At 36.6% G+C, this 18,121-nt stretch overlaps 1 protein-coding gene across 3 annotated transcripts in view; it reads left to right on the top strand.

The window, feature by feature from the left end:
- Positions 1-18,121, top strand: part of ZNF385D (zinc finger protein 385D) — a 981,405-nt gene that overhangs the window by 951,116 nt on the left and 12,168 nt on the right. For all 3 annotated transcript variants that reach the window (XM_054552513.2, XM_002814010.6, XM_054552514.2), the window contains one exon: positions 11,401-11,634. In XM_054552513.2, the coding sequence (XP_054408488.1) occupies positions 11,401-11,634 (234 nt within the window). The remainder of the gene's footprint in view (positions 1-11,400; positions 11,635-18,121) is intronic.

The raw sequence follows: 18,121 nt of genomic DNA on the forward strand, positions 1-18,121 counted from the left end.
TCAGTGGCCAACCTTTCTGTAAATAATCAGTAGACTTTTGATTTCTCCTATTCTATATTTATTAGCATGTTTTCTCTAATTTTTATTTATCCTCCAGCTCTTAAAAAATTATCTTTGGCTGAAATATATTAACACAACATGGAAACTACTTTGAAGAGAGAAATTCTATCAAGAAATCATTGTATTATGTGATGACCCCCATTTTTCTTCCTTCTTTGCAGAGAGAAAAATAATAATACATTGCTGTTTTGAGTGAAATGATGGGTAGTTTGAGTCTTAACTCAGCTTATAGTTGAAATTGAATGCTCAGGAGGTGCTGAAAGATTATTGGTTAAAAAAATGTTTTCTCAATTTTTGTAATTTTTCTCATTTCCTTTTTTATACTTCCATCCTCTTCGTCAACCATTTTCAATGATTTATCCAGTGGAATTTACTCCCTGAAAATTCCTTTTCTAGTCTCTTGAAATATGAAAAATCCTTTAATCTAGATGTCTGAGCAATGTGTTGTGGCAAGTGCATATCAGTTACATCATGGTATCTTTCTGGTGATTAAAACATTTTCTGCATAGCTAATCTATGAAACACTAGCATTATAATGAAAAATGCTAAGTATTATAACTCTTGCACATACAATAAAATGCCTGAGTCCAGATGGGATAATGTTCTAAATTATTTCCATACTAAATATTTTATCATTGCACCCTTTATTGTGGGAGCTTGTTTTCTTATCTTCAAGACAGCTCTACAGTACAAAAAAACTGAAGAGCTGGCTGTTGTTTCTTCATTTTTATTGTATGTGCTGCCTAACAAGATTCTAGAGCAAGTATTTGTGTCCTAAATAACTTGGCATGACTATCTTCACATTTTACAGTCCCTACTCATTCTAAATTACCAGTCAGAGGTGAGCTTTCTCTCACTTTTCATTCAACTTCAATTAGTAAATGCTTTCAAGATTCATGATTTATCATGTCATAATTCCAATAGTTAGATATCGTGGACAGTAAGGACACATGACAAACCCTTACTTTTAACCTAAAGCACATGGCCAGCAGGAGGAAGGCCATTACTGCATATGTTAAACAGATGAACTACCAAAGGCAATCACTGAAAAACCATACCTTGATTTCTTGCCAGATTTCAAACTGAGCTTTCCAATACACAGTTCTTCTCATTAATGGAACAGAAACTGTTACTGCAGCATGCAGTACTTTTTTCCTCTGAAAGCTCTTGGAACAGGGGTGCTACCATTCATAGATTTTGGAGGGCTTTTTTTTTTTTTTTTCATTCTGCCCTACTGGAGGAAAAATAAAATCTCTATTAGAAGCATGAAAAGGCAGTTTCCTAATCTAGTGGCATCCAAATCATTTAAAATGCCTTCGGAGTAAATTGAGTTTCTTTTTGTCTTCCTTTTCCTTTCCATTCCGTAATATTTATCCAAAAGCTCACAAATTGTGATAAAACTCACCCATTTGTCTTGGTGCTTATCAATTGTATGTACAATAGCCAGACCCACTCAATTAACTAGAACAAGGCCTAACAATCTTACCTTCTGATGAACTTAGGTTTGGATTAATTTATTTTGGCTTAAATTATATTTGGAGAGGATGAACTGTGCTTTATACTAAATATCTGTGAACAAAGTGGAAAATTAATTCCCCTAGAAATATACAAACTCCAATTTAGGGAGAGAAAAGTTTATTCTTACAAAAGAAACCCTGGTTTAACTGATCAATAGAAGGTTATTTAGGTTCCCACTAGTATTTTTCTCTGCTCCAAAGATCAGAATGTGTCTCTATCCTTCCTCATTTGTTATCAAAAAGTGCATCTCTCAATAGAAAAGTTTGTTTAGGCCAGGCACGGTGGCTCACGCTTGTAATCCCAGCACTTTGGGAGGCTGAGAAGGGCGGATCACCTGAGGTTGGCGGATCACCTGAGGTCAGGGATTCGAGACCAGCTGGCCAACATGGTGAAACCCCATCTCTACTAAAAATACAAAAATTAGCCAGGTGTGGTGGCACACCCCTGTAATCCCAGCTACTCAGGAGGCTGAGGCAGAAGAATCACTTGAACCCAGGAGGCAGAAGTTGCAGTGAGCCGAGATGGTGCCACCGCACTCCAGCCTGGACGATAGAGTGAGACTCTGTCTCAAAAAAAAGTTCATTGATTAGGTAGTATCTAAAATTTTTTAAAGAATTTTCTAATTTTTTCCAGGGTTCTCTTTTAGAGTAACTAGCTTCCCCTGGCTTGCCTAGGATGTTACAATTTTAGCACCGAAAGTCCCATATCGCAGGAACTCCCTCAGTTCCCTCAGGCAAACAAGGACACTGGTCACTCAATCTCTTATTTGCCTCTTCTTGCATTCATGACTTGCTGTTTAAATGACATTAAGCTTTACAGCTGAGACCAGTTAATCTAAACTGGAAATAATTGGCGCATCTGTCAGTGGTGGTTCTTGAAGTGTGGTTCTCAGATCAGCAGCAACAGCAATACCTGGGAACTTGTTAGAAATGCAAATATTCAGACCTCACCCTATACATACTGAATCAGAAACTCTGATGCTGGGGCTGGGCAGTCTGTGTTTTGTCAAACTCTTTGGGTGATTCTGACGCATACTAAAGTCTCACAATCACTAGTTTATAGTAATAGGATTCTTTTTGATTCGTGAAATTTCCCCAACATCTTGGCCCCATGATAGGGGGATGTTTTGAGAGCCAAGGAGCATAAAGAAAAGAATGAAAGAAATATTACTTGAAAAATTATAAGAGGAAAATGATTAAGGATGAAAACTTCATTTAGGAGGTCAATGATATGCTTTTTTATTGCTATGCCAATTTTCAGTCTAGCACCTACCTGACAGGGATATAACTCCAACTTTTAAAAGTAAAGCAAATGTCTAACAAATTTGATGGCAGCAGCATCCACGTTTATCAATTACCAACTGTCTGGCAGACACTGTTCTAGTTATGTTATGGAGTATATTTATATACTAAATGAGTAGAGAATATAATCCTCATTGACTTAGAAATCAAGGCACTGACATGTTAAGGCATTGATATAGATTGCTGAGGTGATTGTTATCAACTAAGGACAATGCTGTGATATTAAATTAGGCTAAAAAGACATGCCAAGGCTTCTTTCCTAGAATAAGTCCCTAATTTACGGATTCTAAAGAAAGGAAAGAGGGCAATTTACCTGGCAGAGGAAAAAAGTAATAATACTAACTCTAATCAGCTTATCTGTCTTTAAAAAGAAGAGACCTTGTATTCTAAGGGCGAGCTTAAGTCAAGCCACCTGATCAGTCTTGTAACCACTGGAGAGATGAGCAGTGTTTGGACATGTCCCTAATACTATTATTGTCAGTCACCCTTTTACATCTGCCTTTTTCTGTTGGCTTCTTTCTTTTTAGGTTGTAGGGGAGATCTATTGTCTAGAGAGAATATGCGCTTTGACTTGATGAAATCCCAGTTTAATCTAGAAAGGTCCATTTTGAGGTTAAGAACATTTTGGAGATGTGGAGGTTGAAGATATAAAGTAGGTCTCAGCTTTGGCTGGCCAATATTGGATCCTACTTACCTCCTCAGGGGACTGGACAATTCGTGTCAAGACTCTGTGCTTCAGGAGCCTCTGCTTCTTCCGCCTTCATGGTCCAACTTTCCTGCCCTTTCTTCATCTCATTAGCTCAACCCTCAGTTGCCTGACCCAAGTCAAGGTGTGTGACCTGATCCTGATCACCACCTCTTTTTTGGGGCTTCTGCAACTGTGCTCTGTCCTGGCAACCTGATTCTGTAATCTGTTTATCCCCAAATTTGAATGAGTAATAGGAATTGCCTAAATTTTGGATAAATTATCCTACAAAATAAAAGCATTCTCACATTGCCCTCTCAAATCACATGATCTTTGTAGAAAATGGCCAGTCCCTATGAAACTAATTGATCTTTGGCAACAATAGGGAAATTCAGCTGGGCGCAGTGGCTCACACCTGTAATCCCAGCACTTTGGGAGGCCGAGGTGGGAGGGTCATTTGAGGTCAAGCATTCAAGACCAGCCTGGCCAACATGGTGAAACCCCGCCTCTACTAAAAATACAAAAAAATTAGCTGGGCGTGGTGGTGTGTGCCTGTAGTCCCAGCTACTCAGGAGGCTGAGGCAGGAGAATTGCTTGAACCAGGGAGATGGAGCTTGCAGTGAGCCAGGATTGCGCCACTGCACTACAGCCAGGATGACAGAGTGAGGCTCCATCTCAAAAAAAAAAAAAACAAAAAAAGGCCGGGTGCTGTGGCTCACGCCCGTAATCCCAGCACTTTTGGAGACCAAGGTGGGCAGATCGTCAGGTCAGGAGTTCGAGACCAGCCTGACCAACATGGTGAAACCCCATCTCTACTAAAAATACAAAACAATTAGCCAGGCGTGGTGGTGCGTGCCTGTAATCCAGCTACTCAGGAGGCTGAGGCAGGAGAGTCACTTGAACCTGGGAGGCAGAGGTTGCAGTGGACCGAGATTGTGCCACTGTACTCCAGCCTGGGTGACAGAGCGAGACTCTGTCTCAAAAAAAAAAGAGGGAAATCCAGAAGTTAAATTTTTTAAATGGGCTCTGCTTCTGCCTTAATATTTTTCATTAGAATAATGTATGGTCTAATTTGCATGTAATATATGTAGCACATAGTGAGTTCAACAGGTAACCATTATCTATGTATATGAATCTATTCTTGATGTAATTGCCTCAAACAGATAATAAATTGGACAGCTTTGAAAATCATCTCAAAAGTTTCAGTTCAATATTTTTGTTTTGTAAATTTTAAAATCTCCTTTCTAAAATTGTTAATGCATACAAGGCTTGGGAAATTTAGTTCAAATAATGTAAAGGTAGAAAGAAATAGTATAGTCACCCAATCCCTTAGAACATTAGAGTTTCATGCTGGCTACTATGGGGGAAGAACTTGTCACTTGACAAAAAGTATATGTGATTACTTTTTGCATGGAACTACCAAGTCACAGACCATTAGAGACACAGTGAAATCAGTTTGAAGTGCAATTCATTTTTCTAATATTTTCTAGTAATACTTTTTCCAGCTTATTCTTCTCAAGGAGAGTGAATTCATTGTTTCCTCCACTCTTATATTAGAGTCCTATTACTCTTGCATATACAACTTATATTGCATTTATTTTTTACCTCCTGTGATTAACACAGCATCCTGTATATGGATGGGTCCTATAAAACAGACCCCCAAAATTTTCAGGGCCAAGCGTACAAATGGAGACTATATGCCATATATCTAAATATGTATCAAGTTTCACCTAGCAACTCCACACTTTGTTCCCCAGGAATTGTCCTTGTGACCTGGAGAATAAAGAATCCCCTCACCCGAATCAGCCTTGAGCCTAGTAGTGAAGCAGATTTATAAGAACACAGTGGAAGCAGTGCCCAAAGCCAGAACTTCTGGCTGGTGACTGGACCTCCCCAAATCAGGTACCCTGCAAAGTGGAGTGGAGCACTTGATTTCTCCACAGCCTCATTTGGTGGCCTTGGGATTTCTAGGCAGTTTAAAGCACTTTCTACAGCTATACCACTCTAGCAGATGGGAGTGAGGAATTTACGGCAGGGGGACTTTTTCTGCTTAGACATACATTTTTGTGATTTGGAGTGGCCAAATGTGTACTGTGTACAAAAACAGCCACTCTTTCTCTGGTTTCCAGATAGAAGTTGTGATATCTTCCAACCTCTCAACACACACACACACACACTTATACACAGATATACACATATAGCCATACATGCACATGCATACACATAGACACATACACTCATAAGTGTGCACACACACTTATGAACTCCCAACCTCTGTACTCTGGCCTTTGGGGCACCCAGTTCAATTCTCACTTCCCTTTCCCATAATTCCCATCTGCTCAATTGGTTACAGAACCCTGTAGAAACTTTTTTTATTTTACAAGAAAAAAAAAAAACCCACAAATAAAGGGACTTTTAAGCACAGCCCAGTGCCAAGGCCATTCCTGCCTGGATCTAAGAGTGTGGTATGGGCTCAATAAATTTTAGTTAAATGAAATAAAATTGGTAGAAAAGAAACCACCAGGAATAATTTCTAAAGACTGGTGGGTTTTTTTGTTTTGTTTTTGTTTTTGGTCAGAAGCACCTTTTTCTACTTCAGAATGTCAGCATATTTATGAGGAAGCAGCTGTTTTCTTCATTTCCTAGCAAGTCTGAGTGAGACTTAAATTCACATAGGAAAGAAGAAAATAAATCGGATGTAATTCTGAGCCTTCAATCTACAGGAAAACATGATGAGCATCTTTGGGTTATAACACTAATCCCTGTTACCTGAGAGGAAACTCTAGTAACTCACCTATGGCTTTTCCGCTTGAGTTATGAAGTCTGTAACCAGAGGAATAAATTTCTTGCCCAGACCATGTAACTTGGCTGCTCCATGTTACTATCCAAAATTCAAGTGTTGATATTTTTTGGAATCCTTTCTTATGCTTTATGGATTTTTTTAAAGAAGTATTTACAGTGTTTTTATACAAGACGAAGGTCACAAATGGGCCACTTTGAATATTGATGTTTCCTTTTATTCTCAACTGAAGCCCCATTCCACAATGTATTAGCAACCCGTTTTGATGCCAAAGCCAAATAGTGACAGTTGCAATAATGAATAGTTGCTACAGGGCGCTGGCAGAAAAATGGCACAGAAATGCAAGCCCAAACCATTTCAAATCTTTCTCTTCTCACTGAATTTCACCCATTATTTTTAACTCCTTGTTACATATATTGTTCCAGGGTCTTTGGTAGAGTAGTGCAAAGAAATCTGAATCAGCCTTTGGGAAACAGTAAGAAAAGCGAATCGTTTTCCTACTTTCTCATCTTTTGAGAGGGGAAAAAAGGTGCAATGAAGCCCTGTGGTTTATTCTTACCATTCTGCACAAGAGGTTAGTTGAGAGCTATAGGTTTTCCTTTTCTTTCCTCCTTCTAAATGGTTTTAAGCAACTTAATACCTTAGCATTATGGTATTTAGATATACATAATTGACTCTAGCTTGGGCCATGCTTAGTTTCTTTTATAGTCAAATGTTTAAGATGTTGTCTTTCAGCATGCATAATACATCAAGATGAATTCAAATTATTTGATAAAAAATTAAATTTTAAGCAATAAAAAATAAATGAAGAGCACATGCAACTGAGCCAGACTGTGTTCAAATCATTGTGTTACCTGTTGGCAGCTCTGGCTGCTGCATACCTCAGTTTTGTTGCTACGATGATAATAAAAATGTTGTGCACCTCTTTGTTTTTTGAGTTAATACTTGTAATACTTTAAAAGTGCTTCCACGATGATTAGGTATTATTGTTAATTTATTGTTTTCTCTCAATATTTATTGAGTGCTCATTGCATGCCAAGTATAAGTGCAAGAATATAGCAATGAACAAAGCAGATTAAGAATTATTAAGTTTATAATAATAGTTATTATTTCAAGTCTTTATGGGATGTTTCATAAACTATTCTGCCACTAAGTACATGATCTACGTTTATTGGCCTTCTTACCCCCAGTGGCTTGGGACAGAACTTAGCACAAAATAGTTGCTTAATAAATGTTGGTGTAATAAAGTTTGAGTGCATGAGTAACTGCAGGTAAGATAATATGCACTAGATTGGGAGATATAATGTCAAGTCTTAGTTATTATCTCAGAGCACTATGTGATCTTGAGAAATTTCCTGAAACTTCTCTGTCTAAAAATCAAGAAAACTATGCTATAAAGACATTAAGCTTCTTTCTGACTATGATTCTACAAAGTAACTTGAATGATGCACCATTTGTTGACTGGTTATAATTCAGTTTTTCTTAAAGTAATAAACTTTAACTTTAGAATAGTTTTAGATTTGCAGAGAAGATACAAGACTATATCAGAAAGTTCCCATATACCCTGCATCAAGCTTCTCTTATTGTTAACATCTCACATTAATGTTGTACATTTGTCACAACTAATGAATCAATATTCATACATTAGTTTAACTAAAGCCCATTCTTTATTTGATTTTCCAAGTTTTTACCTAATGTTCTTTTGCCCTAGAATCTCATTCAGGATCCCATGTTACACTGATTTCTCATATTTCCTTAGACTCCTCTAGATTGTGATAGTTCTGCACACTTTCCTTGTTTTGATAGCCTTGCTAGTTTTGAGGAGTACTGGTCAGGAATTTGATAAATGTCCTTAAGTTTCGGTTTGTTTTCTGTTTTTCTCATGGTTAGACAGGGGTTACGAGAAGGAAGACCACAGAGGTAATTTTCATCACATCATGCCAAGGGTATATGCTGCTGTTAACATTATCATTCATTTAAGATTCTATTTTAATGTGTGGATAATAATCATTTATAACTGGTAATTTAATGTACCATATTAAAGTAAACTTCTTTGCTATATGTATGCATTGTATAGAACAGCTGACTTTCTTTGAATAAGCCATAATGCTAAAATATATTTACCTTACTTTCTTGGTTTAAAAAACACCCCTTTATCACTGTTAAAAGGTAAGTGAAAAATCCATTACTACTTATAAATTAATAGTATTCCTATCTTTATGGAGTCAAGTTCTACATATTAAAGATAAAAAATATAACTTTTTATTTCTTTCACACTAACTACATGCTTAGAAAATAACAAATTTATGGTTAGCTATGTGGTCAAAAGTATTCCACAAAGTAGACACACCAGAAGTTGAGTGTTGATATTAATTCCCCTAAGCGTGTCTCATGCAAGGAACTTGCCTTAAGAAATGTTAATACTTCACTAAGCCCTAGGCACAGAGAATCTGATGTCTCTAATCTTCTGTTGTCTTTGGTTTAAATGTACATTATCCTCTGGGGTCAGAGAAACACTAATGTAGATGTCACAGGAATCGAAAGATTCATAGTTTTGTTTATTCTATGCTTTTGTTAACAAATTGCACTATAAATAGGAAAGTTAGTTTAGGATTACTATGATCTATACTATGTGCCATTTTCAGATTAAGACCAAGTCAATCCAGAGGAAAAGTTGTTAGAGCAGGGTATTACTAGGGAAATCTTTACCATAGTAGATTTCAATGAAGTAAATACCCACAGTGTCACGCTGGCTTCAGTGTGTGGCCAAACTAAGTTTAAATATAATATCTGTATTTACGGTTATCACTCCTGATAGAGCTGATCCTAAGAACAATTTAGTGATTTTAGCCCACTGCTCCCTGTGACATTAGTAGGGAGAATCACAGTCATGGCCAAGAGTATCATTCCCAACTTTATTTTCTTTTTTGCCTCAAAATCTGATTTTCTTGTTCCATGAAATGCTTGGCTCTGGCTCACAATATACCACTTTTGTGTCCTTGGGAAATTTTCTTAACTTCTAGAGTTTTCTCATTTTTGCAGCTCTGTACTGTGGAATTACTTTATAAATACATACAATTTATACAATAAAAAATGGAATTAATTTATAAGTATGTACAATTATTTTAAGTATATAAAACACTTAGCAAATTAGCTACTTGTTGTTTATTCACAGATACATACACACATGCTTTCAAACAATCATTTCTGGTATATAGGGGGCAATAAACAGCTATGGCACCATCTTAAAGTTGTCATGTTTTATTCCATCTCTACGTTCTCAGAGATATTTTTTGGCAGTTACTTCATATTTTAATAATGGAACATTAACAGGCAAATAATAACTAATCAGGGAGTGGACCTTTCAGTGTGCAAGGGAATAAATGTATTCTAGTGACAAAACTTCGTGTTAGGGTAATTTTATTTATTTTTCTCTAGCCATGAGACAAGATTTGCAGCATGATTTTGAAAACTTGGTAGGTGGATGTTCTTTATGACACTGAAAGAGACTTACTTGATAATCTTGGCAGGTAAATAAGTGATTGAAAGTGTGTGAAGTGTCAGGCAAAGGAAACAAGATCCAGATGAATTTTTTTTATACAACAGCCCTTAAACAAGGATTCATTTCTCTTTTTATTGACTAGTGTTTCTGATGCCCTATTTAGAAAAGCAATAAAAAACCTCACCCGTATTTTCACCCCTATGCCTGGATGAAAGGGGATATCCCAGTTAAGAGTCATTCTGTAGCTGCAGTCAACTCTTGGTAGTAATGAACTAACAAGAAGTAAGCATTTATGCAGACAACACTTAATTGCAGACAGACCACTGGTCCTTACATTCTTGCCAAGTCTCTTTATCATGAACTTTTCAGTGTAGCATTAGATAGTGACCATAGCAGAATATGGAATGAGAGACAGCTTCAATAGCAGATGCAGCTGGAGAGGCAGCCTAGGAATATTTTGGAGAGGAAGTTAAGAACCAGCTGAGAGGCAAAAAAGTAGTATATGGGTAGATAGGATATGACTGTAGAGCTTATTTGCAATTTGTTATTGGGTATGGCAAACATTGCTAATGTAACAGTGATTGGCATATTTGGAAGGGGAGCTGTGCATACACAAGTAAAGTTAAGACAGGGTAGTTTTACTTTGGAGATTGATCTCTCCAGATTTAGCATCAGACTTTAGAGCCAGAAGGGTTGTAGAGTTACAGTGCATCAACATTTTCATGATCATTTAACTCTTAAAACAATGTGACAACAGCATGGTGTGGCCATCCTGTGAATTCCTTGTGAATAGTGGCTATTGACGTCTGAATACTTTTGCCACAAACTCCCTGCATACAGCTTGGTACAGGGCATTTATTTAATAGATATGCTAAACTAGAATTCTTCTTCTTTTGATATTGATGATTTTTGTACCTTGTGTTGAATTGTAACTCTTTGCAAATAGAGCAAAGATTTTCTGAACTGTTGATCTGGTCAGAGCAATTATGGCATCAGGGTTCCAGTTTTTTGTTTTTTGTTTTTTGGTTTTTTTTTTTGCATAAGCATTTGCAAAAGGATCTGTACCTGTTTTTTAATTAGAAAAAGAAGCAATGAAAGAAAGAAGTAAAATAGACAAGTAGTAAAGAAAAATCAAAGTATCTTAAGAGCATTTATCTTCTATTTTAATTGTTTAAAAATCTAGAAAAAGCCATTTAGAAATATGTATTGAGAGACTACAATATATTATAAATGTTGTTGTACTAAGACTATGTGTTAAGAAGAGAAATTTGTGGATGTTTACCCCATAGAATATTTTTAACTTGTATTTATGTTGATGTTCAAGAATCATCTGAAAGTGTTATTTTAATACATGAAATTAAATATGGTCATCTATGTGAATTTTTTTATGAGGTGATTGATGCATCCTTGACAAACAGCAATTGCTAGCTGCTCTTATCATTATAAGCAGAATGCAATATTCATATACATTCCTGAATAGGGAAAGATAATACCATTGTTTTTCCCCCTTTTTTCTGTGTTATTTTGAATACAGACGGTACTGCAGGGACACCAGCAATATCAACGACGACAACTGTGGAAATCCGCAAAAGCAGTGTTATGACAACTGAGATCACCTCTAAAGTGGAAAAAAGCCCAATGACAGCCACTGGCAATAGCTCATGTCCTTCTATTGAGACTGAGGAAGAAAAGGCAAAACGGCTTCTTTACTGTTCGCTATGCAAGGTTGCTGTCAACTCTGCCTCGCAGCTGGAGGCGCACAACAGTGGTGAGATGCAGTGATTTCTTTTTTGTTTCAACAGCTCTGCAATTATCTTCCTCTGAATAGATTAGATCTTTTGCAGCAGGGGACAAAGGGGTGTAGGAAAACTGGCAACTATTACATGGAAATCATTAACCATTAAAAAATAAAAATGACAAGCAAAGTGTCATTTATATAGGGGCAAGGGATGGTTTCCAGGGCTTGAAGGCCATAGTGTGTGTGTGTGTGTGTGTTATTAAACATTAGGAGATAAAATGAAATATAATCCTAAAATGTGTTTGCATTTATGATTTCTAGTTTATTTCCATGCATTTGCATCTAAATGACATTTTCTAAAACTGTACCCATAATATTGTCACAAAATGTGTAGTTGCATGACTCTAAGCACCTTTGGTTAAAACCCCTCTATTTTGATTTTTATGAAAAAATAATGTTATTTGGGCTAAATCTGTGGAACCTGGACAGTTAAACTTAAGAAAGTGTTTATTATGTGCCCATTCAGATGTGATTTCTAAATGTACTCTTTTTATTTACTCTTTCCAACAACTTTGCAGTAGCTTAAAAATGTTATTCTTTTCAATTGTTTGAGGCTCAGAGAAGGCACAGAACATAACCAATTAAGTGACAGAACCGTGATTTGAACCCAGATCTGTCTGACTTCAACACTAATTCTCATAGCAGGGAGGAAAATACTGGAATACTGACAAGCCAGGATAAAATGCTCTCCCAATATACCCATATATTTTGGTTCCATCTTGCTGCTCTGTATGTGTGTATATATATACCCCCTCATCTGTGTGTGTACACACACACACACACACACACACACACACTCTCTCTCTCTCTCTCTCAAACAATGATCAGCTTTTCTCTAAAGACTGGATTCATTGCCAAGATCAACTTTTCTCAAAAAGACTGGGTTCGTTGCCAGGACTCTGTCAGCAACTATAATAGAAAAAGAATCATTTGTGAATCATACCCTGAGTTAATATTGCAGCTGTATGTTGAGTCATTGACCAGTCATTGTGCTGCACTGGTAATATTCAAGTGTTGACTTCAAGACTCTGAGGAGTAATAGCAGATGGAGAACAATTCCTTCAGCACATACCTTCCTCCAGCATATAATGTTAGTTGTAGTGAGAGAGTTCATGAGTTCAGGTACTAAGAAACACAGAAAAGTACCTGGCCTTAAGGCAGAATCTATACCTTGCAGATTTTCCATGTGTTTATTCATGCAAATACATTTCTTCTTGAATGCAAGATATTTGGGAGAGTATAAACATCATTGGCAGTCCATTTATTTCTCAAGAATCCTTGGTCATTCCACATAGTGACTGAGAAACACATTCATTTTGAGAAAGCATCAATTTTGAGAGATAAACACACCATGTCCTTTGACACTAGAGTTTATTTATCAAGAATTTTGGTGGGGTGTGGTGGTTTACACCTGTAATCTCAACACTTTGGCAGCTGGGGTAGGAGAATCATTTGAGGCCAGGAATTTGAGACCAGCCTGGGCAACAAAGGGAGACCCCCATCTCCACAAAATATTATGAAAAAAAAATGTTAGCTGGGCATGGTGGCATGTGCCTGTAGTTGCAGCTACTCAGCAGGCTGAGGTGAGAGGATCTCTTGAACCTGGGAGGTTGAGGCTACAATGAGCCATGGTCGCGCCGCTGCACTCCAGCCTGGCTGACAGTGAGACCCTGTCTCAAAAAAAAAAAAAAAAAAATTGGGAGTTGTTCTTCTTGAATTCTTATTAGAAACATCAGATTAAGAAACAAAAAAGTAATTACTTGTCAAATTAAGGCAACATTTTTCCTATTTCACTTCCAGGTCCTTATCTCTACTTTGTGTGTCAAAATTACCCCAGAGCTTTAAAAATGTATGTACCCAACTGCTATGCCCAGGGATTCTGATTATTATACCCAAGTCATGGGAAGCTGTAGTTTTTAGAGAAAAATAAATAAATAAAACTTCAGTGTTTTGCAGGCAGAGCTGAAAACTATGATAACAATCTTATCCAGGAGTTTAAGGAGGTGAAATGTGGCTGTCACCCTTTACTTGAATTCCCTTATAAGAGCGTTCTCTCTGAACCTTAGGCCTAATCGGTGGACTACAGCCACTCGCCTTCTTTCTAAGCTGCTCCTTGGGTTGCCTTTTCCCTGTATTTTCCCTCCTGCATCTGAGATCTTTTCCTGTTTGAAAAGAATCCACTCCAAAATCCTGGCCTAATGCTCATTTTAGAGCTCTCCTTAGACTTGCACTAGCAAGCTGTGTCAGGACTAAAGGTAGCAAGGAAAGAAGAAAAGACACATAAATAGATGCTGTTGGACCCCCTCTGTCCACCATTTTTGATCTTCAGATTCAGCTCTATTATTTGTAACTTGAACAGTGTTGGGAGGCTCACCATGTCTAGGATTTCCTCTAGATGTGGATAAATGTGAATGCAATCTTACCTGCACTAAACAACTGCCACATGCGTACTGGCTCCCTCTATATCTTCTCCCTAGGGTGTGGTATGGGGAAATCCAGGGAACAAAATAAAGATGAGAAAATCTAGAGATACCTGCTCTTCTGCCAGGAATACTAGCCACAGATGTAGGATTCGTCGTACGATCATTGTGGTGTGTTTCAGTTTGGACTCCCTCAAAAGCAGATTTGGAGACAAGGATTTGAGGGCAAATAGTTTCTTATGGAGGTGAAGGAGGTTAAGGGAGTGGGTAAAAGAAAGAGGGAAAGGAAGGGAGCCCAAATGGAATGCATGATGTAGCCAATTACCAAGTTGGACAATTGGGGCTGACCAAATGAAACTGTTAGACTTCAGGCCTGCACTCTGTTTCACTGTGTTAAACATAAAAACTTCTATTGGTCATGAAAAATGACAGAATTAAATTAATTCCGATTCTATTTCTTCATATTTATAATCACTGTGCTATCATTGTTAATTTATAACCTAATGTTTACATTTTTTAAAAAAAGATGTAATACCACAGGGCTTAAATGCATGAACCGTGCCCTTAGTGAGCTCAAAGCATTTGGAACTGTTATGAACTTACTAATGACACAAAAACTTGTTACTGAATTTGTGTGTGTCTGGAGCTCATGTGGTGTCTATTTTAAGTAATAAAAATCTGCAAATTTAATATACACTAAATCTTAATAGTAACCACATTAATTGTTTAAAATATAGACTAACAAAATATTTTTTAGGGAGTAGTCTTTTATCACTGATGTTATTTAGAGTTGCCAGATCACAGTGCTGGTAGAAAGTAGTTTGCCTAGGCCGTTTAGTTCATTTAATTGTTGTTTTCTAAATTCTCTTTAAATATACCCCCTTATTGTCTGCATTCGGAGAAGACAGCAATCAATGCCCCACCTTTAGAACTCCACTGTCTCCTACACTTATCCCTGCCCCTCTAATAGTGCTTCAAAAACACTTCTCTGCTTTCTTTCAGAGCCAGATTCTAGAAAGCCAGTGTTAAGATTGGATTGTATTTTCAGGGAACCAGGTTTGAAGGCCAATTCTGATCTGAAGCAGCCAGGCTGCAGGGTGGGGAAATGTTTCCCTTGCATCCGAATAATAGTTCTAAGTGTTTTTCTTGTTTTTCCCCTTTAGAAACACATTATATACATAAAATAGGGTCTGTAGCATGAAGTATAGAAATGTGCATCTATGAGGGGAAAGCTAATGATCTTTCAAAACATGTTTTTCAATCTTAGAAAATGCATTCTGAATTCTAAACAAATGACTACAGCCAAATTTTGGGAATGCAACTTCCATTAAGCACTATCAGTGGTATAGGATAGCAGAATGGACTAGAAGTGATAAGAGTTAAATTTTGTCCCCAGATATGCAGAGAATATTTCTATATGGACCTGGGCAAGCCAGTTGTCCTCTCTGGGCTTTTATATATATCTGTCTTTCTATCTCTCTTTCTCTTTCTATGTTGCTAATGGAGTTAAGAAGCCATATTGGCATTTTTAAGGATCAAATATTATGTCATGATTATTAGTATGACCACAGCCGGTGCTGGCATTATTTGGGGATCAATTGTGTTCTTTCATTCACTTTCCCTTTGATTTTTCACTAGTGTGTAACCATTTGAAGTTGTAATTAATTGATATATATTCCATAAGATTGAAATACAGGATTTGAACAGAGGCATTCCTACTTTGATTTTTTTTTTTTTTTAATTTGGAAAGGGAAGTACCTCTTTTGAGCTAACTAGTGGTGTTTACAACACAGTCTAAGAATTTTTTAAACACCTTAAGAGGACATAGTCTTTTAAAGAGATTTGGAAGCCCTTCCCTTGACTTATATGTTATAGATACAAATATTACAAAAGATGTGTTTTTCTTTTTCTTTAAAAAAATTTCCTCCCACAAAAAAAAATTCCCCCAAATATCCTAGTAGGTAGTGCTCTGCTTAGCTAATTTTGATGGTTTTCTCTGTATAATTTGAAAGAAAAAAAGAAAAAACCTTTGAGATCGTTTATAGTTAAAGCTCATTACTAATTTAGCAACATTGGATAATTTTTGCTAAACACATTCTAGTTTTTGTTTTATATCTCTAGACAGAGCTTATTCTATCCCCTCACCAAGTTTCAATATGCAGAAAAGATAGTTATCAAATGACAGACTTTACTAAATTTTAAAATGCTCAAAGGATTCTAAACTTTTGCCTTAACAAAAGCAACAATGTAAAAAAAGAAGGATGAGAAGATTGATTAAAATTTGTTGAGCAGATCAAAGTGTCAAGAATAATCCTTAAAACAATAAATGCATTTAATACATTTCAATAGAGCAGATAATTTCCTTTTTCAAAATAAATGAGGACATTGAAGCACAAAGAAACCTAAGCTCACACAGCTAATGGAGGCAAAATCTGTCCTGCACAATTCTAGAGCCTGAGCTCATAACTTTCTTTTTACAAATGAAAAAAAAGTTGTATTTGTTCATCAATCTGTATTGATATCTAACAGCCCAGTTAATTTTCCTTGATTATCTACTATGTGTTAGACACAGAGAATACAACCATGAGCAAGACCTAGTCATTGTCTTCAAGTCCATGTCTAATTGTGACTCTGTGTTCAGAAGTGAAATACATACTTGCTTCATGTGAAAAGCTCATTTAAGCCATTCAGCTGTGGTTAGTGTTCATGACCTTATTGCCATTAAGGCCCAAAGATTGTTTGCCACTTCTGTTCAACATCTTCTAGGGTAATGATAAGGCTTCCCTTTAACTGAAAATAAAGATAGAGACTTGTCTATCACAATTCTTCTGTTGTAACTTCTTTAAACTTTCTAGAAATGATGAAGAAAACAGCCTCATAACTCCCTGTGCTCCACCTGGCCATACAGGGCATATTTAAATATTGGAGCTGTACTATCTAAAATGGCAACCACAAGCCTCAGGTGGCTATTTAAATTGAAATTAATTGCCTGTCCCATTTCTCTGTTGTGGTGCCCTCATCTCAAGTGGTTAAGAGCTACACATGGGTAATGGCTACCATATTAGCCATACATTTGTATAGATATAGAATATTTTTATCATCACAGAAGTTTCTAGATACTAGAGCTATAATTCATAAATAATATGTTTGGGGGATTGTGATAGTAAATGATTTCAGGTATATTACCTAATAATAAGAATTATTATATCACTGTGAGCATTTAGGGTTTACTAATTTCACATTTTGGTGACTTCTCACTGATTAACAACCAGAATGAGTGACTTCAGAAATGTGTCAAGATGCATTTTCTGGCTATGTTGTTTTATATGACTATTCTTGTTAAATGAGGTTTCAAGTGCAAAACAGTGGAAAGTTCAACCTGGGTCATTTTTCCCGTCTATGCCTCATATAAAATCACTGATATTTAAAACATTTCTGAAAGTATACATGTGAAAATGTGTTACTACTGAGGACTTGGAGCTTAAAGTTGATAGGTGGGTAGGCTTTTGCTTTTTACTTTATATGCTTTTGTGCTCTTTGAATTTTCTAGCAAGAACATCTGTTGCTTTAACAAAATAAAAAATAAATAAAACTAGTTTACACAAAAAGCAAACAAAAGCACTGTTTTTATAAATAAGACAGCATTATGTTGCAATTATACTATGGAAGTGTGATTAATTTGTCCATTTATTAATTGTTGCATGTTAATAAGTTTAAGACCTTTTCACTAGGCTTTCTTGGGGAATGGATATAAAAAGCAATGTGGTATTTTCCATGGCCTTAAGGAAGGGCCTTGTTTTTAAGGAGAAGAAATGGGTGCATATAAAGATTTTTCAGTGTGTGTCTAGAGAAGCAGGGGAGAGCCTTAGTGTTTTCTATAGTCACACTTTCAGGGCATTATGGATAAAAAAAGCTTTCTGGATGTCTGATATTTCTCTTCACAGGCTGGAATTTCAAGGCTTGCTGCTATATTGATTTCTTACATTTGTCTCCACTATCAGATAAGCTACGTGTTCTGCCCATTGGGTCCCTCAGCC

The sequence above is a fragment of the Pongo abelii genome, chromosome 2, assembly GCF_028885655.2.
Source record: "Pongo abelii isolate AG06213 chromosome 2, NHGRI_mPonAbe1-v2.0_pri, whole genome shotgun sequence".
NCBI classification, from domain to species: domain Eukaryota; kingdom Metazoa; phylum Chordata; class Mammalia; order Primates; family Hominidae; genus Pongo; species Pongo abelii.